At 41.8% G+C, this 23,086-nt stretch overlaps 1 protein-coding gene across 1 annotated transcript in view; it reads left to right on the top strand.

Annotated features, from left to right (window-relative positions):
- Positions 1-22,222, top strand: part of vstm2la (V-set and transmembrane domain containing 2 like a) — a 250,069-nt gene extending 227,847 nt beyond the window's left edge. The window contains exon 4 of the mRNA XM_073061343.1: positions 19,810-22,222. Coding sequence (XP_072917444.1) covers positions 19,810-20,166 — 357 coding nt within the window. The 3' untranslated portion in view covers positions 20,167-22,222. The remainder of the gene's footprint in view (positions 1-19,809) is intronic.
- The last annotated feature ends 864 nt before the right edge of the window (positions 22,223-23,086 follow it).

Below are 23,086 nucleotides of genomic sequence, written 5' to 3'. Positions count from 1 at the left end.
CCACTGCATTCCTCAATGCCCTACCATTTACCCTGTATGTTCTATTTGGATTATTCCTGCCAAAATGTAGAACCTCACACTTCTCAGCATTAAACTCCATCTGCCAACATTCAGCCCATTCTTCTAACCGGCATAAATCTCCCTGCAAGCTTTGAAAACCCACCTCATTATCCACAACACCTCCTACCTTAGTATCATCAGCATACTTACTAATCCAATTTACCACCCCATCATCCAGATCATTTATGTATATTACAAACAACATTGGGCCCAAAACAGATCCCTGAGGCACCTCGCTAGTCACCGGCCTCCATCCCGATAAACAATTATCTACCACTACTCTCTGGCATCTCCCATCTAGCCACTGTTGAATCCATTTTATTACTCCAGCATTAATACCTAACGACTGAACCTTCTTAACTAACCTTCCATGTGGAACTTTGTCAAAGGCCTTGCTGAAGTCCATATAGACTACATCCACTGCCTTACCCTCGTCAACATTCCTTGTAACTTCTTCAAAAAATTCAATAAGGTTTGTCAAACATGACCTTCCACGCACAAATCCATGCTGGCTACTCCTAATCAGATCCTGTCTATCCAGATAATTATAAATACTATCTCTAAGAATACTTTCCATTAATTTACCCACCACTGATGTCAAACTGACAGGTCTATAATTGCCAGGCTTACTTCTAGAACTCTTTTTAAACAATGGAACCACATGAGCAATACGCCAATCCTCCGGCACAATCCCCGTTTCTAATGACATCTGAAAGATCTCCATCAGAGCTCCTGCTATCTCTACACAAACTTCCCTCAAGGTCCTGGGGAATATCCTGTCAGGACCCGGAGATTTATCCACTTTTAAATTTCTTAAACGCACCAGTACTTCCACCTCTTTAATTGTCATAGGTTCCATAACTTCCTTACTTGTTTCCCACACCTTACACAATTTAATATCCTTCTCCTTAGTGAATACCGAAGAGAAGAAATCGTTCAAAATCTCTCCCATCTCCCTCGGCTCCACACATAGCTGACACCCTGATTCTCTAAGGGACCAATTTTATCCCTCACTATTCTCTTGCTTTTAATATAACTGTAGAAACCTTTCGGATTTACTTCCACCTTATTTGCCAAACCAAACTCGTATCTTCTTTTAGCTTTTCTTTTAGCTTTTAAATATCCCCAATATTATTTATTTATTTATTTGTTTGTTTATTTATTATTATTATTATTATTATTATTATTATTATTATTATTGTTGTTGTTGTTGTTGTTGTTGTTGTTATTGTTTATTTATTTTTGTATTAGCACAGTTTGTTATCTTTTGCACACTGGTTGAATGCCCTAGTTGGAGTGGTCTTCCATTGATTCTGCTATGGGATTATGCTATTGATTTTCTGACTGTGCCCACAAGAAAATGAATCTCAGGTGACATACTTGTACTTTGAACTTTGAACTTTGGTATCCTTCCTATAATGGGGCATTGTGGGAATAAAATGGTATCTTTCAGTCTGATATTGAGTAGTCTATTAATTTAGTTCCATTTTCCAAGGTCTGAATTCTTTGCAGGCACTAAGCTGCACCTGCAGTTGACTGACGTCACCAAGTGCTAGTCCCACCTTGGGCCTAGCATGCAAAGGCTCAAAACCCTGGGCCTCTGTACCTCTCTCAGCAACTGGATCTTTGACTTCCAGTTTCTCTCAGTTGAGGAATGACCAATCAGCAAGAGACAGTGTATAAAAAGAGCTTCCTTTCAGTCAGGTCCACGTTCAACATTTAAAAAGCGGAGCTTGACGGCAGTTTTCTCTGAGGTGGACAATCAATGTCAGGGGTCTGTAAAAAGGGCTACCTCTCAATCAGGACCATGATTGAGATTTAAAAGGCAGAGCTTTGCAGCCATTTCTCTGAGTTGAGGAGTGACCAACCAACAAAGAGGGATTCATAAGAAAGGGCCAATAAAAGTAACTCCAGCACAAGTGGGGCAGCTATTTTTTTTGAGTCCACCAGTCTTTGGCTCATCAGGCTTAGAAGTATCATGCAAGTTTCTCTCTTTCTGTTCTTATTTGTTCATTCCTCATCTGTTAGGACATAGTAGTTTAGAGCGAATGGCTCCAGGGGCAGTGTTTTGTACTCTATGTGGGGCGTGGGAAGTCTAGGAGACCTCTAGTGGAGCTGCAGCTTGATGTCCTTCGACTTATACAGAAGAATGAGGTAGTGTCATAGTCCAGATCGTTTCCCCTTTAAATTTAGTTAGGTTGCGTTATGATCCGGACCATTGACTCCTTGTTCCCTTCTAATTCCGTTTCACGTGTCCCTCGAGCTTGGCCATTAAGGTAATCTACTCTCAACCCGAACCGGCAGCCTATAAGCCCCTGGCTTTAACCGTTCAGGGCGAATGTGTTAGGAAGCCTTAGCAAGTTGCCGTCGCTACCACAAGCCAGAGTTATCCAGCCTGCATCGGAGTGCCGGTAATTCGCCTTCCTTTGCCAGAGTGGGTCCGGGCAAGGTCAAACTGCCAGGGGTGAGTTGAAGGTGGAGTCCTGGCTCAATGTTCATGCCCAGTGTCCGAGTCTACCCCTCGAAGAGTCCCGGCTCGGTGCCTGAGTCGAAGGCGGAGTCCTAGCTCGACGTTCCTGTCCTGTGTTTGTGTCCTGCTTGTGGGTCCTCTCCCAGCACCCTTGCCCCCACCTTGCAACAGGTAGTGATACACAGGAGCTACACTGGTGGCTATTCCCATCATTAATAAGTATATAACTTTAGGTGTAACCAACCAGAGGGGAGCCATAGTGACCGGGTCTCTGGCACTGAGTCTGATGCTGTGGCTCAGAAGAGCAGAGAGGTGAAGAGGACTGCAGTGTTGATAGGAGATTCCATAGTCAGAGGAAAAGAGATGAGCTTCTGTGGGCACAAATGGTATGTTGTCTTACACAAATGGTGTAAGTTGAATGAAGAGTTAAAATTGGCATGTCGCAAAGGTAATAATACAGTTGTCATGGAGGATTTCAACATGCAGGTAGACTGGGAGAATCAGAATGGTACTGGACCCCAAGAAAGGGAGTTTGTGGAGTGCCTCCGAGATGGATTCTTAGAACAGCTTGTACTGGAGCCTACCAGGGAGAAGGCAATTCTAGATTTAGTGTTGTGCAATAAACCGGATTTGATCAGGGACCTCGAGGTAAAGGAACCATTAGGAGGTAGTGACCATAATATGATATGTTTTAACCTACAGTTTGAGAAGGAGAAGGGGAAATCGGATGTGTCAGTATTACAGTTGAACAAAGAGAACTATGGAGCTATGAGGGAGGAGCTGGCCAAAGTTCAATGGAGCAATACCCTAGCAGGGAAGACAGTGGAACAAAAATGGCAGCTATTTCTGGGAATAATGCAGAAGGTGCAGGATCGGTTCATTCCAAAGAGGAAGAAAGATCCTAAGGGGAGTAAGGGGCGGCCGTGGCTGACGAGGGAAGTAAAGAGCAGTATAAAAATAAAAGAGAAGAAGTATAACATAGCAAAGATGAACGGGAAGCCGGAGGACTGGGAAGCTTTTAAAGAGCAACAGAAGATAGCAAAAAAGGCAATACGCCAAGAAAAAATGAGGTACGAAGGTAAACTAGCCAAGAATATAAAGGAGGATAGTAAAAGCTTCTTTAGGTATGTGAATAGCAAAAAAATAGTTAAGACCAAAATTGGGCCATTGAAGACAGAAACGGGTGAATTTATTATGGGGAACAAGGAAATGGCAGATGAGTTGAACAGGTACTTTGGATCTGTCTTCACTAGGGAAGACACAAACAATCTCCCAGATGTAATAGTGGCCAAAGGAACTAGGGTAAAGGATGAACTGAAGGAAATTTATATTAGGCAAGAAACGGTGTTGGATAGACTGTTGAGTCTGAAGGCTGATAAGTCCCCAGGACCTGATGGTCTGCATCCCAGGGTACTTAAAGAGGTGGCTCTAGAAATCGTGGACGCATTGGTAATCATTTTCCAATGTTCTATAGAATCAGGAACAGTTCCTGCTGATTGGAGGGTGGCTAATGTTGTCCCACTTTTCAAGAAAGGAGGGAGAGAGAAAACAGGGAATTATATACCGGTTAGCCTGATGTCAGTGGTGGGAAAGATGCTGGAGTCAATATAAAAGAGGAAATTACAACACATTTGGATAGCAGTAGAAGGATCAGTCTGAGTCAGCAAGGATTTATGAAGGGAAAATCATGCTTGACTAATCTTCTGGAGTTTTTTGAGGATGTAACTATGAAAATGGACAAGGGAGAGCCAGTGGATGTAGTGTACCTGGACTTCCAGAAAGCTTTTGATAAAGTCCCACATAGGAGATTAGTGGGCAAAATTAGGGCACATGGTATTGGGGGTAGAGTACTGACATGGATTGAAAATTGGCTGGCTGACAGGAAACAAAGAGTAGTGATTAACGGGTCCCTTTCGGAATGGCAGGCTGTGACCAGTGGGGTACCGCAAGGTTCGGTGCTGGGACCGCAGTTGTTTACAATATACATTAATGATTTAGATGAAGGGATTAAAAGTAACATTAGCAAATTTGCTGATGACACAAAGCTGGGTGGCAGTGTGAAATATGAGGAGGATGTTATGAGAATGCAGGGTGACTTGGACAGGTTGGGTGAGTGGGCAAATGTATGGCAGATGCAGTTTAATGTGGATAAATGTGAGGTTATCCACTTTGGTGGCAAGAACAGGAAGGCAGATTACTATCTAAATGGAGTCAAGTTAGGAAAAGGGGAAGTACAACGAGATCTAGGTGTTCTTGTACATCAGTCAATGAAAGTAAGCATGCAGGTACAGCAGGCAGTGAAGAAATCTAATGGCATGCTGGCTTTTATAACAAGAGGAATTGAGTATATGAGTAAAGAGATCCTTCTGCAGCTGTACAGGGCCCTGGTGAGACCACACCTGGAGTATTATGTGCAGCTTTGGTCTCCAAATTTGAGGAAGGACATTCTTGCTATTGAGGGAGTGCAGCGTAGGTTCACAAGGCTAATTCCCGGAATGGCGGGACTGTCATATGTTGAAAGATTGGAGCAACTGGGCTTGTTTACACTGGAATTTAGAAGGATGAGAGGGGATCTGATTAAAACATATAAGATTATTAAGGGATTGGACACACTGGAGGCAGGAAGCATGTTCCCGCTGATGGGTGAGTCCAGAACTAGAGCCACAGTTTAAGAATAAGGGGTAGGCCATTTAGAACAGAGATGCGGAAAAACTTTTTCACCCAGAAAGTGGTGGATATGTGGAATGCTCTGCCCCAGAAGGCAGTGGAGGCCAAGTCTCTGGATGCATTCAAGAGAGAGTTAGATAGAGCTCTTATAGATAGCGGGGTCAAGGGATATGGGGAGAGGGCAGGAACGGGGTACTGATTGTGTATGATCAGCCATGATCACAGTGAATGGCGGTGCTGGCTAGAAGAGCCGAATGGCCTACTCCTGCACCTACTGTCTATTGTCTATTGCCTATTGTCTCTCTGGTGCCAGGATCAGAAATGTCTTGGATCTGGTTCTTGGCATTCTCAGGGGTAAGGGTGAACAACCAGAAGTCTTGGTACATTTTGGTACCAATGACATAGGCAGACAAGGTAAGAGGTCCTGAAGAGAGATTTTAGGGAGCTAGGTAGAAAGTTGAAAAGCAGGACCTCCAGGGTAGTAATCTCTGGATTGGTGCCTGTGCCAAGCACCAGTGAGGGCAAGAATAGGATAATTTGGCAGATTTATGGATTTTCGGGTCTGTCTGGGGAAGGTACGACCTGTACAAAGGGGATGGGTTACACTTGAACATGAGGAAGTCAAATATCCTTGCAAGCAGATTATTGGGACTGTTTAAACTGATTTGGCAGGGGAATGGGGACTGGAGTGATAGTGCTGAGGAACAGTTCGTTGGTTTACAAACCCAGACAGTGTAGTGAGACTCCTAGCAAGGAGAGGCCGATGATAGAACAAAATTGTAGTCAACAGGATGAGTTGCAATGTAAATGGCGGACAAAATCGAAAAGGGTGACTACAGGACTAACGTATATTTGAAAGTGTACAGTATATGGGATAAGGTTGATGAACCTGTAGCACAGTTACAGATTGGCATGTATGATATTTTGGCATGGTCTAGATGGGCTGAAAGGCCTGTTTCTAAGTTGTATGACTATGTTGTAGGCATCACTGAACCATGGCTGAAAGTGGATTATCGCTGGGAGTTTAATACCCAAACATACACGTTGTATCAAAAGGATGGGCAGGAAGGCAGAGGGGAGGTGTAGGTAATTAGTAAAAAATGAAATCAAATCATTAGAAACAGGTGACATAGAGTCAGAAGGTGTCGAATCATTGAGGATAGAGCACCAGGGTAAAAAGACACTGATGGGAGTTGTATACAGACCACCAAGGTGGTCTACAAATTACAACAGGAGATAGAAATTGCAAGCCAAAAGGACAATATTACAATAGTCATGGGGGGTTTCAAATTGCAGGTAGATTGGGAAAATCAGGTTGATGCAGGATACCAGGAGGGGGAATATCTAGAATGCCTACGAGATGGTTTTTTAAAGCAGTTTGTGATTGAGCCCAATAAGGGATCTGGAGTGGGTGTTGTGCAATGATTAGAGAGCGTATGGTAAAAGAACCTTTCGGGGAAAGTGATCAAAATATGATCAAATTCACTTTGAAATTTGAGGAGAAGCTAAATTCAGATGTGTCAGATTTACAGAGGAGTAAAGGGAATTACAGAGGGATGAGAGAGGAGTTGGCCAGAATTGATTGGAAAAGATCACTGGCAGGGATGACAACAGGGCGGCAATGGCTGGAATTTCTGGAAGCTGTTCAGAAGGCACAGGATATATATATATATATATCACGAAGAGGAATAAGTATTCTAGAGAAAAGATGACACAACCATAGCTAACAAGAGAAGTCAAAGCCAACATAAAAGCCAAAGTGAGAGCATATAATAGAGCAAAACATAGTGATAAGGTAGGGGATTGGAAAGCTTTCAAAAAACAACAGAAGGTAACTAAAAAAGTAATTAAGAAGGTAAAGATAGAATACAAAGCTAGCCAATAATATGAAAAAGTATACCAAAAGTTTCTTCAGATACATAGTGTAAAAGAGAGGTGAGAGTGGATATTAAACTGCTGGAAAATGATCCTGGAGAGGTCATAATGGGGGACAAGGAAATGAACTGAGTAAGAATTTGCATCAGTTTTCACTGTGGAAGACACTAGCAGTGTGGTGGAAGTTCCAGGTCTCAGGTGTCACGAAGTGTGTGGTTATCATTACTAGGGAGAAGATGCTTGGGAAGTTAAAAGGTCTGAAGGTAGATAAGTCATCTACACCCCAGGGTTCTGAAAGAGGTGGTTGAAGAGATTGTGAAGGCATTAATAATGATCTTCCAAGAATAACTAGTTTCTTTCTAGAATGGTTCTGGAGGACTTGAACATTGTAAATGTCTCTCCACTCTTCAAGAAGGGAGGGAGCCAGAAGATAGGAACTTATAGGGCAATTAGTCTGACCTCAGTGGTTGGGAAGATGTTGGAGTCGATTGTTAGGGATGTGGTTTTGGGGTACTTGGAGGCACATGATTTGTCAAGGTGCCACACATGGGGCTGCTTAACAAGTTATGAGCCCATGATATTACAGGAAGGATTCTAGCATGGATAAGGCAGTGGCTGATTGGCAGGAGGCAAAGAATGAGAATAAAGGGAGCCTTTTCTGGTTGGCTCCCAGTGACGAGTGGTGTTCCACATATGTCTTTGTTGGGTGTGATTCTTTTTACGTTATATGTCAATGATTTGAATCTGTTGAAATTTATGCCTGTTTGGCAAAGTTTGCAGATGATACAAAGCAGTGCATTGCAATACATATTAATAAAAACCCTAAATTACACTAAGCATATTGATATAAAAAAGTTAAGTTAAATAGGTAGTGAAAAAAGAAAAAAAAATTCTGAGGTAGTGTTCATGGGTTCACGTCCATTCAGAAATCTGATGGCATAGGGGAAGGTGCTGATCCTGAGTGTGTGCCTTCAGGCTGTTGTACCTTCTCCCTGCTGGTAGCAATGAGGAAAGGGCATGTCCTGGGTGATGGAGGTCCTTAATGATGGATGCTGCCTTTTTGAGGCATCACTCCTTGAAGTTGCCCTGGTTGCTATGGAGGGTAGTGCTCGTGGTGGAGCTGACTGAGTTTACAACTTTCTGCAGCTTTATTTCAATTATGTGAGGTGGCTGCACACATGGTGACGTGATGCAGCCAGTTAGAATGCTCTCCATGCTACATCTGTAGAAGTTTGCGAGTGTCTTTGGTGACATACCACATCTCTTCAAACTCCTAGTGAAATATAGCTGTTGTCATTCCTTCTTTGTAACTGATATGTTAGGATCTACCCAGGGACTTGAAGTTGCTCACACCTTCCACTTCTGATCCCTCTTTGACGACTGGTGTGTGTTCCCTCATCTTAACCTTTCTGAAGTCCACAGTCAATTCTTTGGTCTTACTGACATTGAGTGAAAAGTTGCTGCTGTGACACCATTCAACTGGCTAATGTATTGTAGATACAATAGAGTCTTTTAAGAGACTCCTGGATAGGTACATGGAGTTTACAAAAATAGAGGTCAATGGGTAATCTTAGGTAATTTCTAAGGTAAAGGCACAACTTTGTGGACCAAAGGGCCTGTATTGTGCTGTAGGTTTTCTATTTTCTATGTTCTATCTTGCTCCTGTACGCCCTCTCATCACCATCTGAAATTTGGCCAGCAGTGGTTGTATCATCAGCAAATTTAAAGATGGCAACTGAACTGTGCCATGCCACATAGTCACAGGTGTGCAAATTTCACGACATCTGCCAGTGATTTTAAACGTGATTCTGAAATAACAGGAATGTTACAGCCAAAGTTCTAACAGCTGTTTGTATGCCATCATTGCTGGGTACAGGAAATGGTCACGTCCTGCTGGTGATCTAAGCTCTTATGGCCAATCTTAGGGACCAGGGACAGAGTAGAGAGGAAAGGCTTAATTTGAAGTTTTATGTGCATTTCTGGACACCTACCTACCTCAGGATATCAATAAGGTTGAAAGAGTGTAGAGAAAATTTACAATGATGGTGCCAGAATTTGAGAACCTGAGTTATAGGGAAAGATTGATTAGGTTAGAACTTGTTCCATGGAGAGAAATGGAGAATTGTGGGGGGGGGGGGGGGGAAGATTTGATAGAGGTATGCAAAATTATGAGGGTTACCGATAAATGTAAGCAGGTATTTTCTATTATGTTTGGGTGAGACTAGAACCAGAAGTCATAGATTAAGGGTGAAAGGGTAAAAGGAAACGTGGGGGGGGGGGATCCTCTTTCAGTCAGAGGGTAGTAAGAATGTGGAATGAGCTGCCAATAGAAGTGGTGAATATGGACTCGATTTCAACATTTAAGAGAAATTTGGATAAGTACATTTGAATATGATAGAGGTGTAGATCAATGGGACTAAGCAAAATAATAGTTCAACATAGGCTGGATGGGCCAAATGGCCTATTTCTGTGCTGTAGTGCTCTGTGACTCTATAACTCAATCAATCCGACCACATGGCTCCACAAACTGTGAACATTAGACACAGAGTAAGATACTTCCCCCCTTTTACCAGTTATCTTGTCCCATTGACTTTACCATTAAGATGGGTTCTCCATTGGAACTCTGACCTTACTGAAAATATCATGTGAAATAAAAGAAAACAGAAAATCACAGAAATGGATCAGGCAGCATCTGTGGAAAGAGAAACACTTCATGTTTCTGGTCTGAGATTCTGAGCTGTAGAACAGAGAAGACAGGTTTGATTTTTATATCAGAGAAGGAAGTGGAGGGCTAGATGCAGGAAAGGGAATATCTGTGGGAGTTATAATCTAATTTGTCAGGGTAATATGTTGCTTATAGTAAACTTGTAGACATGCCCAGCAGACTAAACTGTACCAATAGATCCAAAATCACAGATGGATCTCAGGCAGAAATAGACAGTTTTGAATGTTATAGGAAGAAAGAGCATCCCATCAAATGTTATCAAACTCTGTCTGAGTCCAGAATGCTGCAATCTCCCTGCTAATGACCTGCTGCTCCTCAAGCTTGCTATTTGGCGTTGGGCAACATTGCTGGAGGCCACAGAGTTGGAGAGGAATGGCAATTGAAAGTAACCCTTTCCTCTTACATAGTCCTCCAATTTTCTATCATCCACATGTCTATCTAAGTGTTTCAGTTCTGGGGAAAAAGTCTCTAACTATCAACTTGATGCATGCCTCATCATCTTGTGCACCACTCTGAAATTGCCTCTCATCCTCCTTTGCTCCAAAAATAAAGCACCTAGCTCCCTCAAATGTTTCCTCTTAAGACATGCTTCGTAATCCAGAGAGCATCCTGGCACATCTTCCCTGCACCCTTTCTAAAGCTTTTCACATCCTTCCTACAGGCAACCAGAACTGACACTATACTCCCTATGGTCTAATCAGAGCTGTACTTTGATCTTGTGGCTCTTGCTGTCAATTCCCCCAACTAATGAAGGCCAACAGACTTTTATAGAGCTGCAGGGTTACCTCATGGCCCTTGATCTTCAGTTTCTCCGATAAAGAGGAAGTCACCTTATGAACACCGAATGCAGTGGAAGAGGGTTAGAGAACATAAAATATTGCTTCATCTGGACGGGAAGAGGTGAAGGTAAAGATGTTTCACCTCCTACAGCTGCATGAGGAAGTACCATCCAATGGGAAAATGTTGGTGGTAACAGAAGAGTGGACCAAAGAGTTGTGAATCTTAATCTCTAATCCTAACCCTGGCCCTTTGAACTGCTGAAAGGGAAGGGAAAGCATCTGTATGGTTATCAAATTCAAAATTAAATGTATTATCAAGGTGCATATATGTTAGCATCTACTACCTTGAGATTAATTTTCTTCAAGGCATTTACAGGAAAATAAAGAAATATAACACAATTTATGAAAAGCTATACATAAGCCAAAACTAACAAACAACCAATGTGCAAATTGACAAAAGACAAATAGTTCAAATAAAAAACAAATAAGTAATACTGTACTGAGAACCTGAGTAATAGAGAGCCTGTAGGTTGTGAAGTCAGTTCAGAGTTGAGGTGAGTTATTCACCCTGGTTCAGGAGCCTGATGGCTGGAGAGTATTAATTGTTGCTGGACCTGGTGGTGTTGGACCTAGGTATCCTGTACCTCCTACCCAGTGGTAGTAACAAGCAAAGAGCATGGCTTGGACGGTGGGGGTCATTGATAATGGATCTCTCTTTTTGTGGCAGCTCTCCATGCTCTATGATCGGGAGGGCTTTGCCTGTGATGGACTGGACTGAATTCACCACTTCCATTCCTGGGCATTGTTATTTCCATACCTGGCCATGATGCAAGCAGTCAAGATGCACTCAGTTGTACAAGTTTTAGGTGACATACCGAATTTACTCACATTTGTAAGGAAGTAGGAATACTGATACTGCTGTGCCTTCTGTGGAATCCTGCTAGAGCTTGTACAGTTTGTGCAGACATATTGAATGTGATGGCTGATGAGGTGGAGTGTGAGGACCAGGGGAATTCTCTTCTTGTTCTGTGCAGGAGCTGATGAGGTGAGAACAAAACCTGATGAGATGCAGAGAAAGTCCTTTGTTCACCATGGGAGTGGGGAAGCCATAATTCAGGAAAGAAGACATTTCAGAGGTACCTGTGGGATGTCTCATCAGAACAATCAGACAAAGGGACTGGATAATGAGGATGGAGTCCTTGCAAGCAGTAGGAGAGGAAATATAGTCAAAAACACAAAAAATTCTGGAAATTCAGAGCAGCATACACAAAATATTGGAGGAACTCAGCAGGTCAGGCAGCATCTATGGAAAGGAAATGACGTTTTGGGCTGAGCCCCTTCATTCTCCCCATGGAATGTGAGTTTTCTCTGGATTCCTCCCACTGTCTCAAGATGTACTAGTTACTGCGACACTATTACAGCTGAGGGCATTGGAATTCCCAAGCATCCCCTGTAAGGAGGTTGCAGATTCTCCCCATGGAATGTGAGTTTTCTTCGGGTTCCTCCCACTGTCTCAAGATGTACCAGTTAGTAGGTTAATTGGTCATTGTAAATTGTACTGTGATTAGGTTATGGTTGAATGGAGGGTTGTTGGAGTTGCTGGGGGGTTGTGCAGCTCAAAGGGCCAAGTGGGCCTATTCTGCACTGTATCTATGAAATAAAATAAAACAAATCAATAATAAGTTGGTAAACATAAGGACACTACAGAATAATGCCCATTCCGTCTTCTTCCCCCTTCCTTTCCAGTCCTGATGAAGGGTCTCAGCCCAAAGAATGGACTGTTTATTCCCCTGCATTGATGCTGCCTGACCGCCAGTATAAATTGGTAAAGTTGATTTATTGTTGTCACAAAATACAGTGAAAAGCTTTGTTTTGTGCGTCAACCATTCAAATAATTTGGTTAACATAGGGCATCGATGTAGTACAAGGGAAAACAGTGGCAAAATGCAGAATACAGTGTGACAATTACATAGAAAGTGCAGTAAAGACAGACAAGTCAAAGCGAAGTTGAGACTCCAGCTTATCGTACCAGGGGACCATTCAGTGGTCTAGTAACAGTGGGTAGAAGCGTGTTGGTATGTGCTTTCAGACTTCTGTACCTATTTGCCTATGGGAGAAGGGACAGAATGGCTTTGGGTGGGTGGGTGATTACGCTGGCTGCTTTACCAAGCCAGGGCTGAATTACTCAGACAGATGTGTGGATGATAGAAAATTGGAGGACTATGTAGGAGGAAAGGGTTAGATTGATCTTTGAGTAGGTTAAGGGCCAAAGGGCCTGTACTGTGCTGTAATGTTCTATGTTGAAATGCAGACTGTGAGGTGCTTTGTGGAGCACCTCGTTTTCAGTCTGTAGGGGCAACCCTGAGCTTCCCCTTTACCTGTTACTTTCAATTGCCATTCCTCTCCGACTCTGTGGCCTCCAGCAATGTTACCCAACGCCAAATAGCAAGCTTGAGGAGCAGTAGGTCATTAGCAGGGAGATTGCAGCATTCTGGACTCATACAGAGTTTGATAACGTTTGATGGGATGCTCTTTCTTTCTATAAAATTCAAAACTGTCTGTATCTGCCTGAGATCCATCTGTGATTTTGGATCCATTGGTACAGTTTAGTCTGCTGGGCATATTCTACAAGTTTACTATAAGCAACATATTACCCTGACAAATTAGATTCTAACTCCCACAGATATTCCCTTTTCTGCTTCTAAAGCTGCTGTTTGGCCAGTTTAAGCACCAGGCCAGATTGGAAAGGTCAGGAATCAAGGAGAGCATATCAAATTGACAGGGTTTGGATTTGAGAGCAAGGAACAAACCATGATTTGGTCGATTATGTGCTGGGCCGTATTGAAAAGGTTGGTGAGAGATGGGCCAGTGTTCAGCTCGCAGCTTGTAAAGTTTACTCATCTCTGTGCTGAAATGAGGCAGTGGCCTGTAACTGACAGGCTCCTGGATCAGCTGCAACTGACTTCATGGTTGTGACTCACTTGCGTGAATTTAGTTTGGAATGCTGTTTGCTAACTTTTATTGCTGCACGATTTATTTTTTTGCTCTGCACACTGGGTGTATGGCTGTCTTTTTATAATGGGTTCCTTTGGGTTTCTTTGTTTTGTGGCTGCCTGTCAGGAGTGGGATCTCAAGGCCATATACAGTACCCACACTTTGATAATAGACATATTTTGAGTTTGATTATCTAGCATCTTTGACCCACCTCTAACTATGAACTCAGTCACTGCATTAAACCACTTTCTATAATGCTGTTTACATTGCAAATACATATGTATTTATGCACATTTTATTCCATATTCTTACTTCTAACTTTATTTTTCTATAATTCTTTATGTATTGTTGTTGAATGTTGCTTTCTGTTGCATGTCAGGCCCTAATCAACACACCACAACAAATTCCTAATACATGGTGAATAAAGTTGAGCCTTGATCATTGAACAGAAGCTATGAGAGAGAGGTCCAGGTGGATTGATAATTCTGGAACCTTGAAGAGGAGTCCACAGTCTGGGATGAGGATTTCTGACCTAAGAAGTGGGCAGAGGTGGAGAAAATGGAAGACAAGTGTCATATAAGGCTTGGAATTCATTAAGGGAATGAAGCTGAGTCCACTGCTGAGACTGATTGCTGGAGCTCAGAGAGGGAAGATGAGATGAGTGGGTAATCATGCCAGGGGGTAGGACAGGGGGAGAAACTGGGTCAGAAGTAGAATCAAAATATAGTTTGTTATCGCTAACCTTTGACGTGAAATTCGATTTTTTGCAGCAGTGAAACAGTGCAGTGAAAATCACTATAAATTATAATAAGAAATAGTATAATCAAATTAAAATAAGTAATGTAAAAAGAGAGCAAAACAAAGAGAAGTAGTGTTCACAAATTCTTTGTCCATTCAGAAATCTGATGGCGGGGGCAAGAAGCTGTTCCTGAAACACTGAGCATGTGTCTTCATGCTTTGGAAAAGGGAAGGGGAAACATGTCGGGAGTGCTGGAATTCAAGGTGTTTTCCAGTTGAAAAGAATAAAACAGTTGTCTGGTGCAGCACTAACTGTTCTCTGATGAGCATGAACTGCATTCGGTTACAAGTGTGAGAAAGACATTAACACCCCAGAGCTCCCACCCCTTTAAACTGCATGAGACGTGATCAAGTAAGAAGAATTGTAAAACATAGAATTTATCCAGCCAGCACAAGTTTCAGTAGCCCAGTAGGTTACAGTGGCCCAGTTGCTACAGTAGCCCAAAAGGGTTTCAGTAGCCCAATAGGTTTCAGTAGCCCAGAAGGTACAATAGCCCATGTCTTGTCCTACACTCTTTCTCTTGCCTTTCAGAATCAGAATCAGGTCTATAATTACTGACATAAATTGTGAAATTTGTAGCTTTTTGGAAACAGTACAGTGCAGGCATAACAAATTACTATAAGTTACAATCAATCGGTAAGTAGATAGATAGCATAAAATAGGAATAGCAAGGCAGTTTTAACGAGTTCAGGAACCTGGAGAAATCTGCTTGCAGAGGGAAAGAATCTGTCCCTAGGATGGTGAGTGTGTGTCTTCTGGCTCCTGTACCTCCTCCCCGATGGTAGTAATGACAAGGCTGATGTACTGGATAACGAGGGTCCTTAATAATGGATGCCACCTTCTTCAGGCACCACTGCAGAACAAACACATTGGGTATATTTAAAGTGGAGGTCGATAGGTTCTTAATCAGAAAATATGTCAAAGTTTATGGGGAGAATGCAGAAGAAAATGGCAACAACTCAATGCATAAAAGCATGCAGACATGGTCAAGCAGTCCATTTGTTCTTCAGACCACATATAAGAATGGGCAAGGCATCTGCTCTAAGTGACCTTGACTGTCAAATGATTATTGGTGCCAAGAGGGAATGGTTTGAGAATCTGAGAAACTGGAGATCTCCTGGGATTTTCTCACACTACATTTCCAGAATTTACAAAGAATGGTGCAAACAAAACAGAAAAAAGAACATCCAGTGAGTGGCAGGTCTGTGGGGAAAAACACCTTGTTAATGAGAGGGATCAGAGGAGAATGGTCAGACTCGTTCAAGCTGACAGTAACTCAAATAGTTATAACAGCAGTGTGCAGGAGAGCACCTCTGAATGTACAATGTGTCAAACCTTGAAATGGTTGGGCTATAGCAGCAGAAGAACATGAAAAAATACTCAGTATTAGGGACTGGAGGTACCTAATAATGTGGCCACTGAGTATATGTGTTGTACATGGTTGCCTGATAATAAAAAAACACCGTGAGATTGGCAATCTTACTATCTATCAAAAAGCAGGGCTCCCTAAATCCCTGATCACTTCACAGCTCCAATTACCTTAAGAGCTCAGATTTAATATCTTCCCCAGCAGAAGTTGAATGCAGCAAATTAATTTTATTGGTGGCAGACAAAGCATTTAAATTGATTTAGCTGAGAAGCTAATGAGTTTGGGGTAAGTTCACGTTGATCTGTTTACTTGGCTCATTATATGTTTTTTATTACCTCTGAACTGTAGTTTGCCGGCTTGAGGTCAGAGCTTTATCAAAATTATGAGCACACAGGCAACATTTTAAAGATCCACATGTAAATATTAAGGCACAAATCTTGTATAGCAAGACACCTTGCTTGAAGTGATCTTGATGGAAGTTAATATATGGGTATACAATATATGATTAAAGCAGGCTTGTGTGTGGTACATTTTTACATATCGCAATGTCTTTTTTCAAAACAATGTTCAAGTTTATTACAGTACCTAACTCTGTGTGTGTGTGTGTATATATATATATACACGTAAAACTAAAAACAACGTCCCTCTGACCATAGTCCACCCACACAACATATATCACACAGAGCATATAAACAAAAATATTTTACTATAAATAAATTAATAAAATATAATTCAAAATGGATGTAGCAAAGTGCAGCACAGGTAGAGGGTAACCAATAAACAGATCGCTGTCCTAATGATGACACCTCGGTGGTGGTAGGGACTCACAGCCTAAGGGAAGAAGCTGTTACACGGTCTGGCAGCCCTAGTCCTGGTGGTAGTGGCTCAGAGAGATAGTGGGATGGGTGGTAGGAATACTCAACAGTGCTTTGGGCCCTTCATCTGCAACACTCCCAGTGACCGTCACAAATAGGTGGGAGGAAGACACTGATGATCCTCTTGGCATTTTTTAATGTCCTCTGTAGGGTCTTGCAGTCCGATGACTTGCAGCTTTCATCCCACACATTGACAGGACACTCTCGACGGTGCTCCTTTAGAAAGTTGTTAGAATGCACTGTAAAACCTCAGTAAATGCAAAAGCTCTGTGCTTTCTTGACTAGTGAGAAGCTATTGTGGGTCCAGGTTAGATCGTCTATTACTTGCACATCAGGTAACATTGTGCTCTTAACTATCTCCACGGCAGAGCCATTGATGGCAATGGAGAGTGTTTGATCTGTGTCTTCCGGAGGTCCACAATCATCTTTTTTGTCTGGCCCTTGCTGAGACTCAGGTTGTTGTTCCCACACCATTTGACAAGCCTCTCTGCCTCCTCTCCGTATGCTGACCCATCATTGTTGCCAGTCAATGTAGTTTGAGCTGAATCAGGCAGTGTATTCTCATTCGTGAGTCAGCAGCAGACTGAGCACACAACCCTGGCGACCACCACTGCTCAGCATGACAGAGCTTGAGATGTTGCTGCCAACTCAGAGTGATTGGGGTCTCCCTGACAAGAAGTCCAAGATCCAGTTACAGAGAGGGAAGATGAATCCCAACGAGGACAGTTTACCCACCAGTCTCTGAGGGATGATTGTGTTAAACGCTGAGCTGAAGTCAATCAACAACATGTTGGTGTATGAGGCATCATTTTTTGGTTGGAGAGGACAGAGTGGAGGGTCGAGGCCACGGCATCGTCAGTGGACCAGCTTGAACAGTAGGCAAACTAAAAATGGTTCAATGTAGCTGGAAGGTAGAATTTTATATGATCCATTACCAGCCACTCAAAGCACTTCACAACCATTGAGTGAGTGCCACTAGGTGGTAACCATTTAGACCAGTTGTCACTGCTCTCTTGGGACAAGCAACAAGGCCCCAAATAATTGGACAGGTTAGGTGTATCCAGTGGGTACAGGTAGGGTGTAAGCAAATGCAAAAACTATATTTTTAAATAAAGATAAAGATACACTCTATTTATCGCATATTGTATATCAAAACCTCCAGTGACGGAGGACGAGAGGTGACCTGATAGAGGCGTACAAGATAATGAGAGGCATTGATCGTGCGGATAGTCAGAGGCTTTTTCCCAGGGCTGAAACGGCTAGCACGAGAGGGCACAGTTTTAAGGTGCTTGGAAGTAGGTACCGATGAGATGTCAGAAGTACGTTTTTTTTACTCAGAGAGTGGTGAGTGCGTGGAATGGACTGCCAGTGGAGGCAGAAACGACAGAGTATTTTAGGAGACTCCTGGGTGGATACGTGGAGCTTAGAAAAATAGAGCGCTATGGGTAAGCCTAGGTAGTTCTAAGGTAAGGACATGTTCCACACAGCTTTGTGGGCCAAAAGGCCTGTATTGTACTGTAGGTTTTCTATGTTTCTATGAAATGCTTCTTTTGTGAAAAATCAAATAAGCAAGGATTGTGCTGGGCATCACTACTCAGCAACCCTGACCATATGTCACCCAGAGGAAACCCACACGGTCACAGGGAAAATGTACAAACTCCTTGTGGACTGTGGCGGGAATTAAACCCTGGTCGGTGATCACTAGCACTGTAATAGTGTTACACACTACTGTGCTGCCCCAGCAAACTACTGCAGAAGTCACTATACAGGTAGTCCACAGGACACACTATAGGTCCACTGTTGGATGAAATACTGGCTTAGAAAATAATGTGTCCTCAGAGGAAAGTTATATTAACACAATAAATAACGTTGTCTGTGAATGCAAGAGAGCTAATACCATTTGTTAATAGTGTGATTGCAATGGAGAAGTCACTGGGGTATTGCCTGTGATGGAAGATTTCATTGATAAGGAGAGATGGGATAGGTATTGTAGGTTTGTTTTCCCTTGATTGGAGGTGGCTGAGTGATGACCTGACAGATCTGTATAAAATCCCAAGAGGCATAGATAAGGTGGATAGTAGTAAACTTTTCTCAGCTGCTCCTTCTTTGGGTCTTGGCATCAACTGTTTATTTCTTTCTATAGATGCTGCCCGACCTACTGAGTTCCTCCAGCATTTTGTATGTGTTACTCTAGATTTCCAGCACTTGCAGAATGTCTTGTGTTTATCTATATGTCAAGGACCAGGGAGTGTAGGTTTAATGTGAGCAGTAAGGGGTTTAGAATTAATTTACCCAGCGCAGTAACATCAACTACTTAAAAAGGTAGTGGAAAGATGAAAGTGTCTGCGTCACAGTTCATGCCAAGCAGCTGTGAGAAAGAGGACTTTCTGATATACGGGCTGCTTCCAGGGTCACTCACTGGGAAGAACATCAAGTTCTAACGGCAGATCATCAATTTGATCTGCCTGAAACTTGTTGGTTTCTCAGCACAGCAAGATGTCTGTGGAAGAATGTGGCTGACTGGCACATTCTAGGCCTGCAGGAGTACCTGCTGAGGGATGCACTGAAGCTCAGGGCAGCCAACACAAGAGCTCAGTTGGGGAGGACCACAGCATAGGGTTCTTCTACCATTGGATAGGCAGGGGCCATGTTGCATTTCACTCTGGATACTGTTCTGCATGGAAATCCCAGGAGATCTGCAGTTTCTGAGATACTCAAATCACCCCATCTGGCACCAACAATCATTCCACAGTCAAAGACACTGAGATCACATTTCTTCCCATTCTGATGTTTGGTCTGAACAACAACAGAACCTCTTGACCATGTCTTCATACTTTTATGCATTGAGTTGCTGCCACATGATTGGCCAATTAGATACTTGCATAAGCCAGCAGGTGTGTAGCTGTACCTAATAAACTGGCCACTGAGTATATTTGCTGCAGCTGTACAAAGTTTTAAACTGATCTTTGGGATACGGTTTTTGGAGACGCTCTCACTGGGAATCCTTTAATTACATTTGGCATCATATGTAAATTAATGAGTGAATTTATTCAGATTATTAATCATTATTTGCTTTAATGATATTAAACAAGAAATTCAGTAGACACAAGTCTGAGGTAGATAAAACTTGTAGCTCTCATTAGTATTTCTTTGCTAACCTTTTTTTAAACCATTGTCTCTTTTCCATTTCCTTTAGGCTGTGAAGGTGGTTGGAAGCAACATCTCTCACAAGCTGCGGTTGTCCCACATAAAGATTTCAGATGAAGGTACTTACGAATGCAGAGTGACTGACCACAGTGAGGGAAAACCCAGGCATCACAAAGTCAAAGCTTACCTGAAAGTCAAACATGAGATGTCGTTACATGGAGTCTCCACTCACATGCAGGACACCAAGGTTCAGGGAAACGAAGGGACTCACACGAGTCATGTTGCTAAACCCTCATCCCTTTCCACCAGCCCTCAAACAGTCCGGGCTATAAAGGAACGAGCTTTGGATACTGACTGCGAACAGAACGAACAGTCTCTTGATACTGATCGTATCCACTGTGTTTAGAAGAACTAGTATTTGTGGAGAGTCAAGTGTTTGTATATTGTATAGAAGGAGTGCATGCACAGCTTCCATGTGGGAATATTCTGGCAAAACAAAATCTCTAAAACTACAGTTTAAAGGGGAAACCTCACTTTGACATATTTTCCTTATTTGATATATGTATATATGATTATTGGAAGTAAATTAATGATTTCCTTATATCCGCTTGGATATCAATATGTCCCATATAGAAACATTTATTTACCTAATAATTCAACAGAATCAAACTCAGATCATCTTTTTACTGTGCATTTATCCGAACGGTATAAAACACCCATGCAGAGTTTTAAGGTCAATCTACAAACCCCTGATGATTCCAGCTCAATCTTGTCCCATATTTCTGTTCAATTCTAAAGAAAAATAAAACATCTCTGACTCCGTGTAATGACACAGAATCACCTCTGCTGAAACCTTGAGCTAGTTTTACAATGGCTAATAAACAGCCACATTACATGAAATGCTCCAATTACCTTTTATCCAATAAATCAATTTTTATAATCCAATGATTTTAACACATTTTCAATCTATAAAATAATATATCCCAATGTAACTGAAAATAAGTTCTCTATGTTCCCCACTTTTTGATAATGCAATCTCATTTAATTATTTTTACTTCACAAAAATATACCTTCCTTATTTTAATTTTATTTATAAAAATGTTGTAACTTTATCAAAAATAATATTAAGTGGCTCCACTAGAGGCCACAGTAACCACATACAGTATCCCAAATTTTAGGCTCATATTTGTAATGAAGGTACTGAAAAATATTAAGTCATAATTTAACATTGCGTTTAGGAATAAAATGCAGCGAAATTTTTGAATAGCACTCCATGAAAGTCGTTGAATGTGCTCAGCTCCTCTCTGTTTGGCTAAAGTACAAACTATTTTGATAAGTTTTATGGAAAATACTGGTGTAAAATCTCCTCTCTATTCACACACTCTGGGAGCAATTAGCAATTGAGATGTGTATGTGTTGTGCATTGTCAGTGTGCCCTTAAGAGTCTGTGTAAACTCCTTCTGGAGTTAATTGGAATGACAAGCAATTTGCTTTTGCTCTCTGAATAATTATCCATTTTGATAAAATACAAATGTCTGATAATAGTTTATAGGCCACATCTAAATATCTTATAGGAAATCTTGATCATCTGGTTAGATGTTGTCCTTCAATACTGCATGGACCTACAGGCCTCATTGCTTTGATGTGTCACTTGATAGGACATAAGCACATTTGGTACTTTTCAATAGAACATATTGCTGTAAATAGCACTTCACTTTCTAATTTTCCCTAGTATTATCTAATTTAATTTTAAAACATTGAAGTACTGAAATTCTTAAGTAATGCTGTTATATTTGCAACATCTTTTTAAAAATCACTTGCAACCAGCTTTCCTAAAATCAATAATAAAATAAGAATCCAGGAACTGTGAGTTGTAATGGTACGTATAAAGCTGCCCAATTATCTGGATCCCATTTTCCCCATACAGGATCTACAAGGATATAGGAGCTAGTTTGAAAACAAAACAGCAGGCTAATTATTCCTGTAGGCAAGCATCATGTGTGTTGTTAATTCTGTATTAATGCCTGCTGTTCCATTAGGAATATGAACTGAGCAGGATGGAAAATGGCTCCCAGCCTTGTGTCTGCATTGTCAGTGAATTGCCTTGTAAAGTCCTGGCGTATATTACAAATGGTGCCACGTCACACTTTGGAACCCACTTAATGAGCAGCGAAGTGGGCCACTGCTTCAGTCTTTGCTGCCCATTTAATCAATCATACAAATGGCCTGTCCAAACCCGAGCAGCTGGCAGCCTACACAGCAGAAATCCCTTAATGGGAGAGAAGAGGATCCAGATGGGTTGGGTCATTGTACTCAAATCATATTTTTAGAAGTATTTCTTCAGTCACAGAGTAGCATATAACACAGCTACAACTGCTAAGTCTTTTCATTACTGAATTTTAATTGAGCCTTTCTGTAAAATGATTTGCTGAATGTGATTAATAAACAGAAGAACATGGAAATGGTATTGTCAGTGGGTTTTTTTGATACAGTGATGCTGCAGCAAGAAGAGAACATTACAGTATATGCTGAACAACACACACAAAATGCTGGAGGAACTCAGCAATGCATGACTTGCTGAGCTCCTCCAGTATTTAAGACATTAATGCCAAAAGACGTAGGGGCAGAATTACACCATTCAGCCCATCAAGCCTGCTCTGCCATTCCATCACAGCTGACTTATTAACTCTCTCAACCCCATTCTCCTGCTTTCTCCCCGTATCCTTTGATGCCCTGACTAATCTAGAAACTATCAAGCTCTACCTTTAAAACACCCAATGACTGATGCGCAATGAATTCCACAGATTCAACATCCTTTGGCTAAAGAAACTCCTCTGTTGTAAAGGGACATCCCTCTACTCTGAGTCTATGCCCTAAGCTCCTAGACTATAAGAAAAAACTCTCAAAACACACTCTATTTAGGTCTTTCAATGTTTTATGTTTCAATGAGTTCAATGAGAAACCCACCCCCCTCATTTTTTTAAAACTCCAGCAAGTACTGGCCCAGATCCATCAAGCCATTAATCCATCCTTTCATTCCCAAAATCATTCTTATGAACCTACTCTCTCCTACTCTCTACCCTTTCCAATGCCAGCACATTTTTTTCTTAGATAAGGGGCCCAAAAGTACTCACAATACTCCAAATATGGTCTGACCAATGCTTCATTGTCATATTGTAGTCCTCTCTAAATGAATGCTAACATTGCATTTGCCTTCCTTACTACTGTCTCAACTTTCAAGTTAACTTTAGGGGTTTCTGCAGTGAGAATTCCCAAGTCCCTTTCCACCACTGAATTCTGAATTTTCTCCCCTTTTAGAAGTTAGT

The sequence above is a fragment of the Hemitrygon akajei genome, chromosome 11 (genome assembly GCF_048418815.1).
Source record: "Hemitrygon akajei chromosome 11, sHemAka1.3, whole genome shotgun sequence".
Classification (NCBI taxonomy): Eukaryota; Metazoa; Chordata; class Chondrichthyes; order Myliobatiformes; family Dasyatidae; genus Hemitrygon; species Hemitrygon akajei.
Note: the sequence above shows the minus strand (reverse complement) of the source record. Positions and strands in the feature narration are given on the sequence as shown.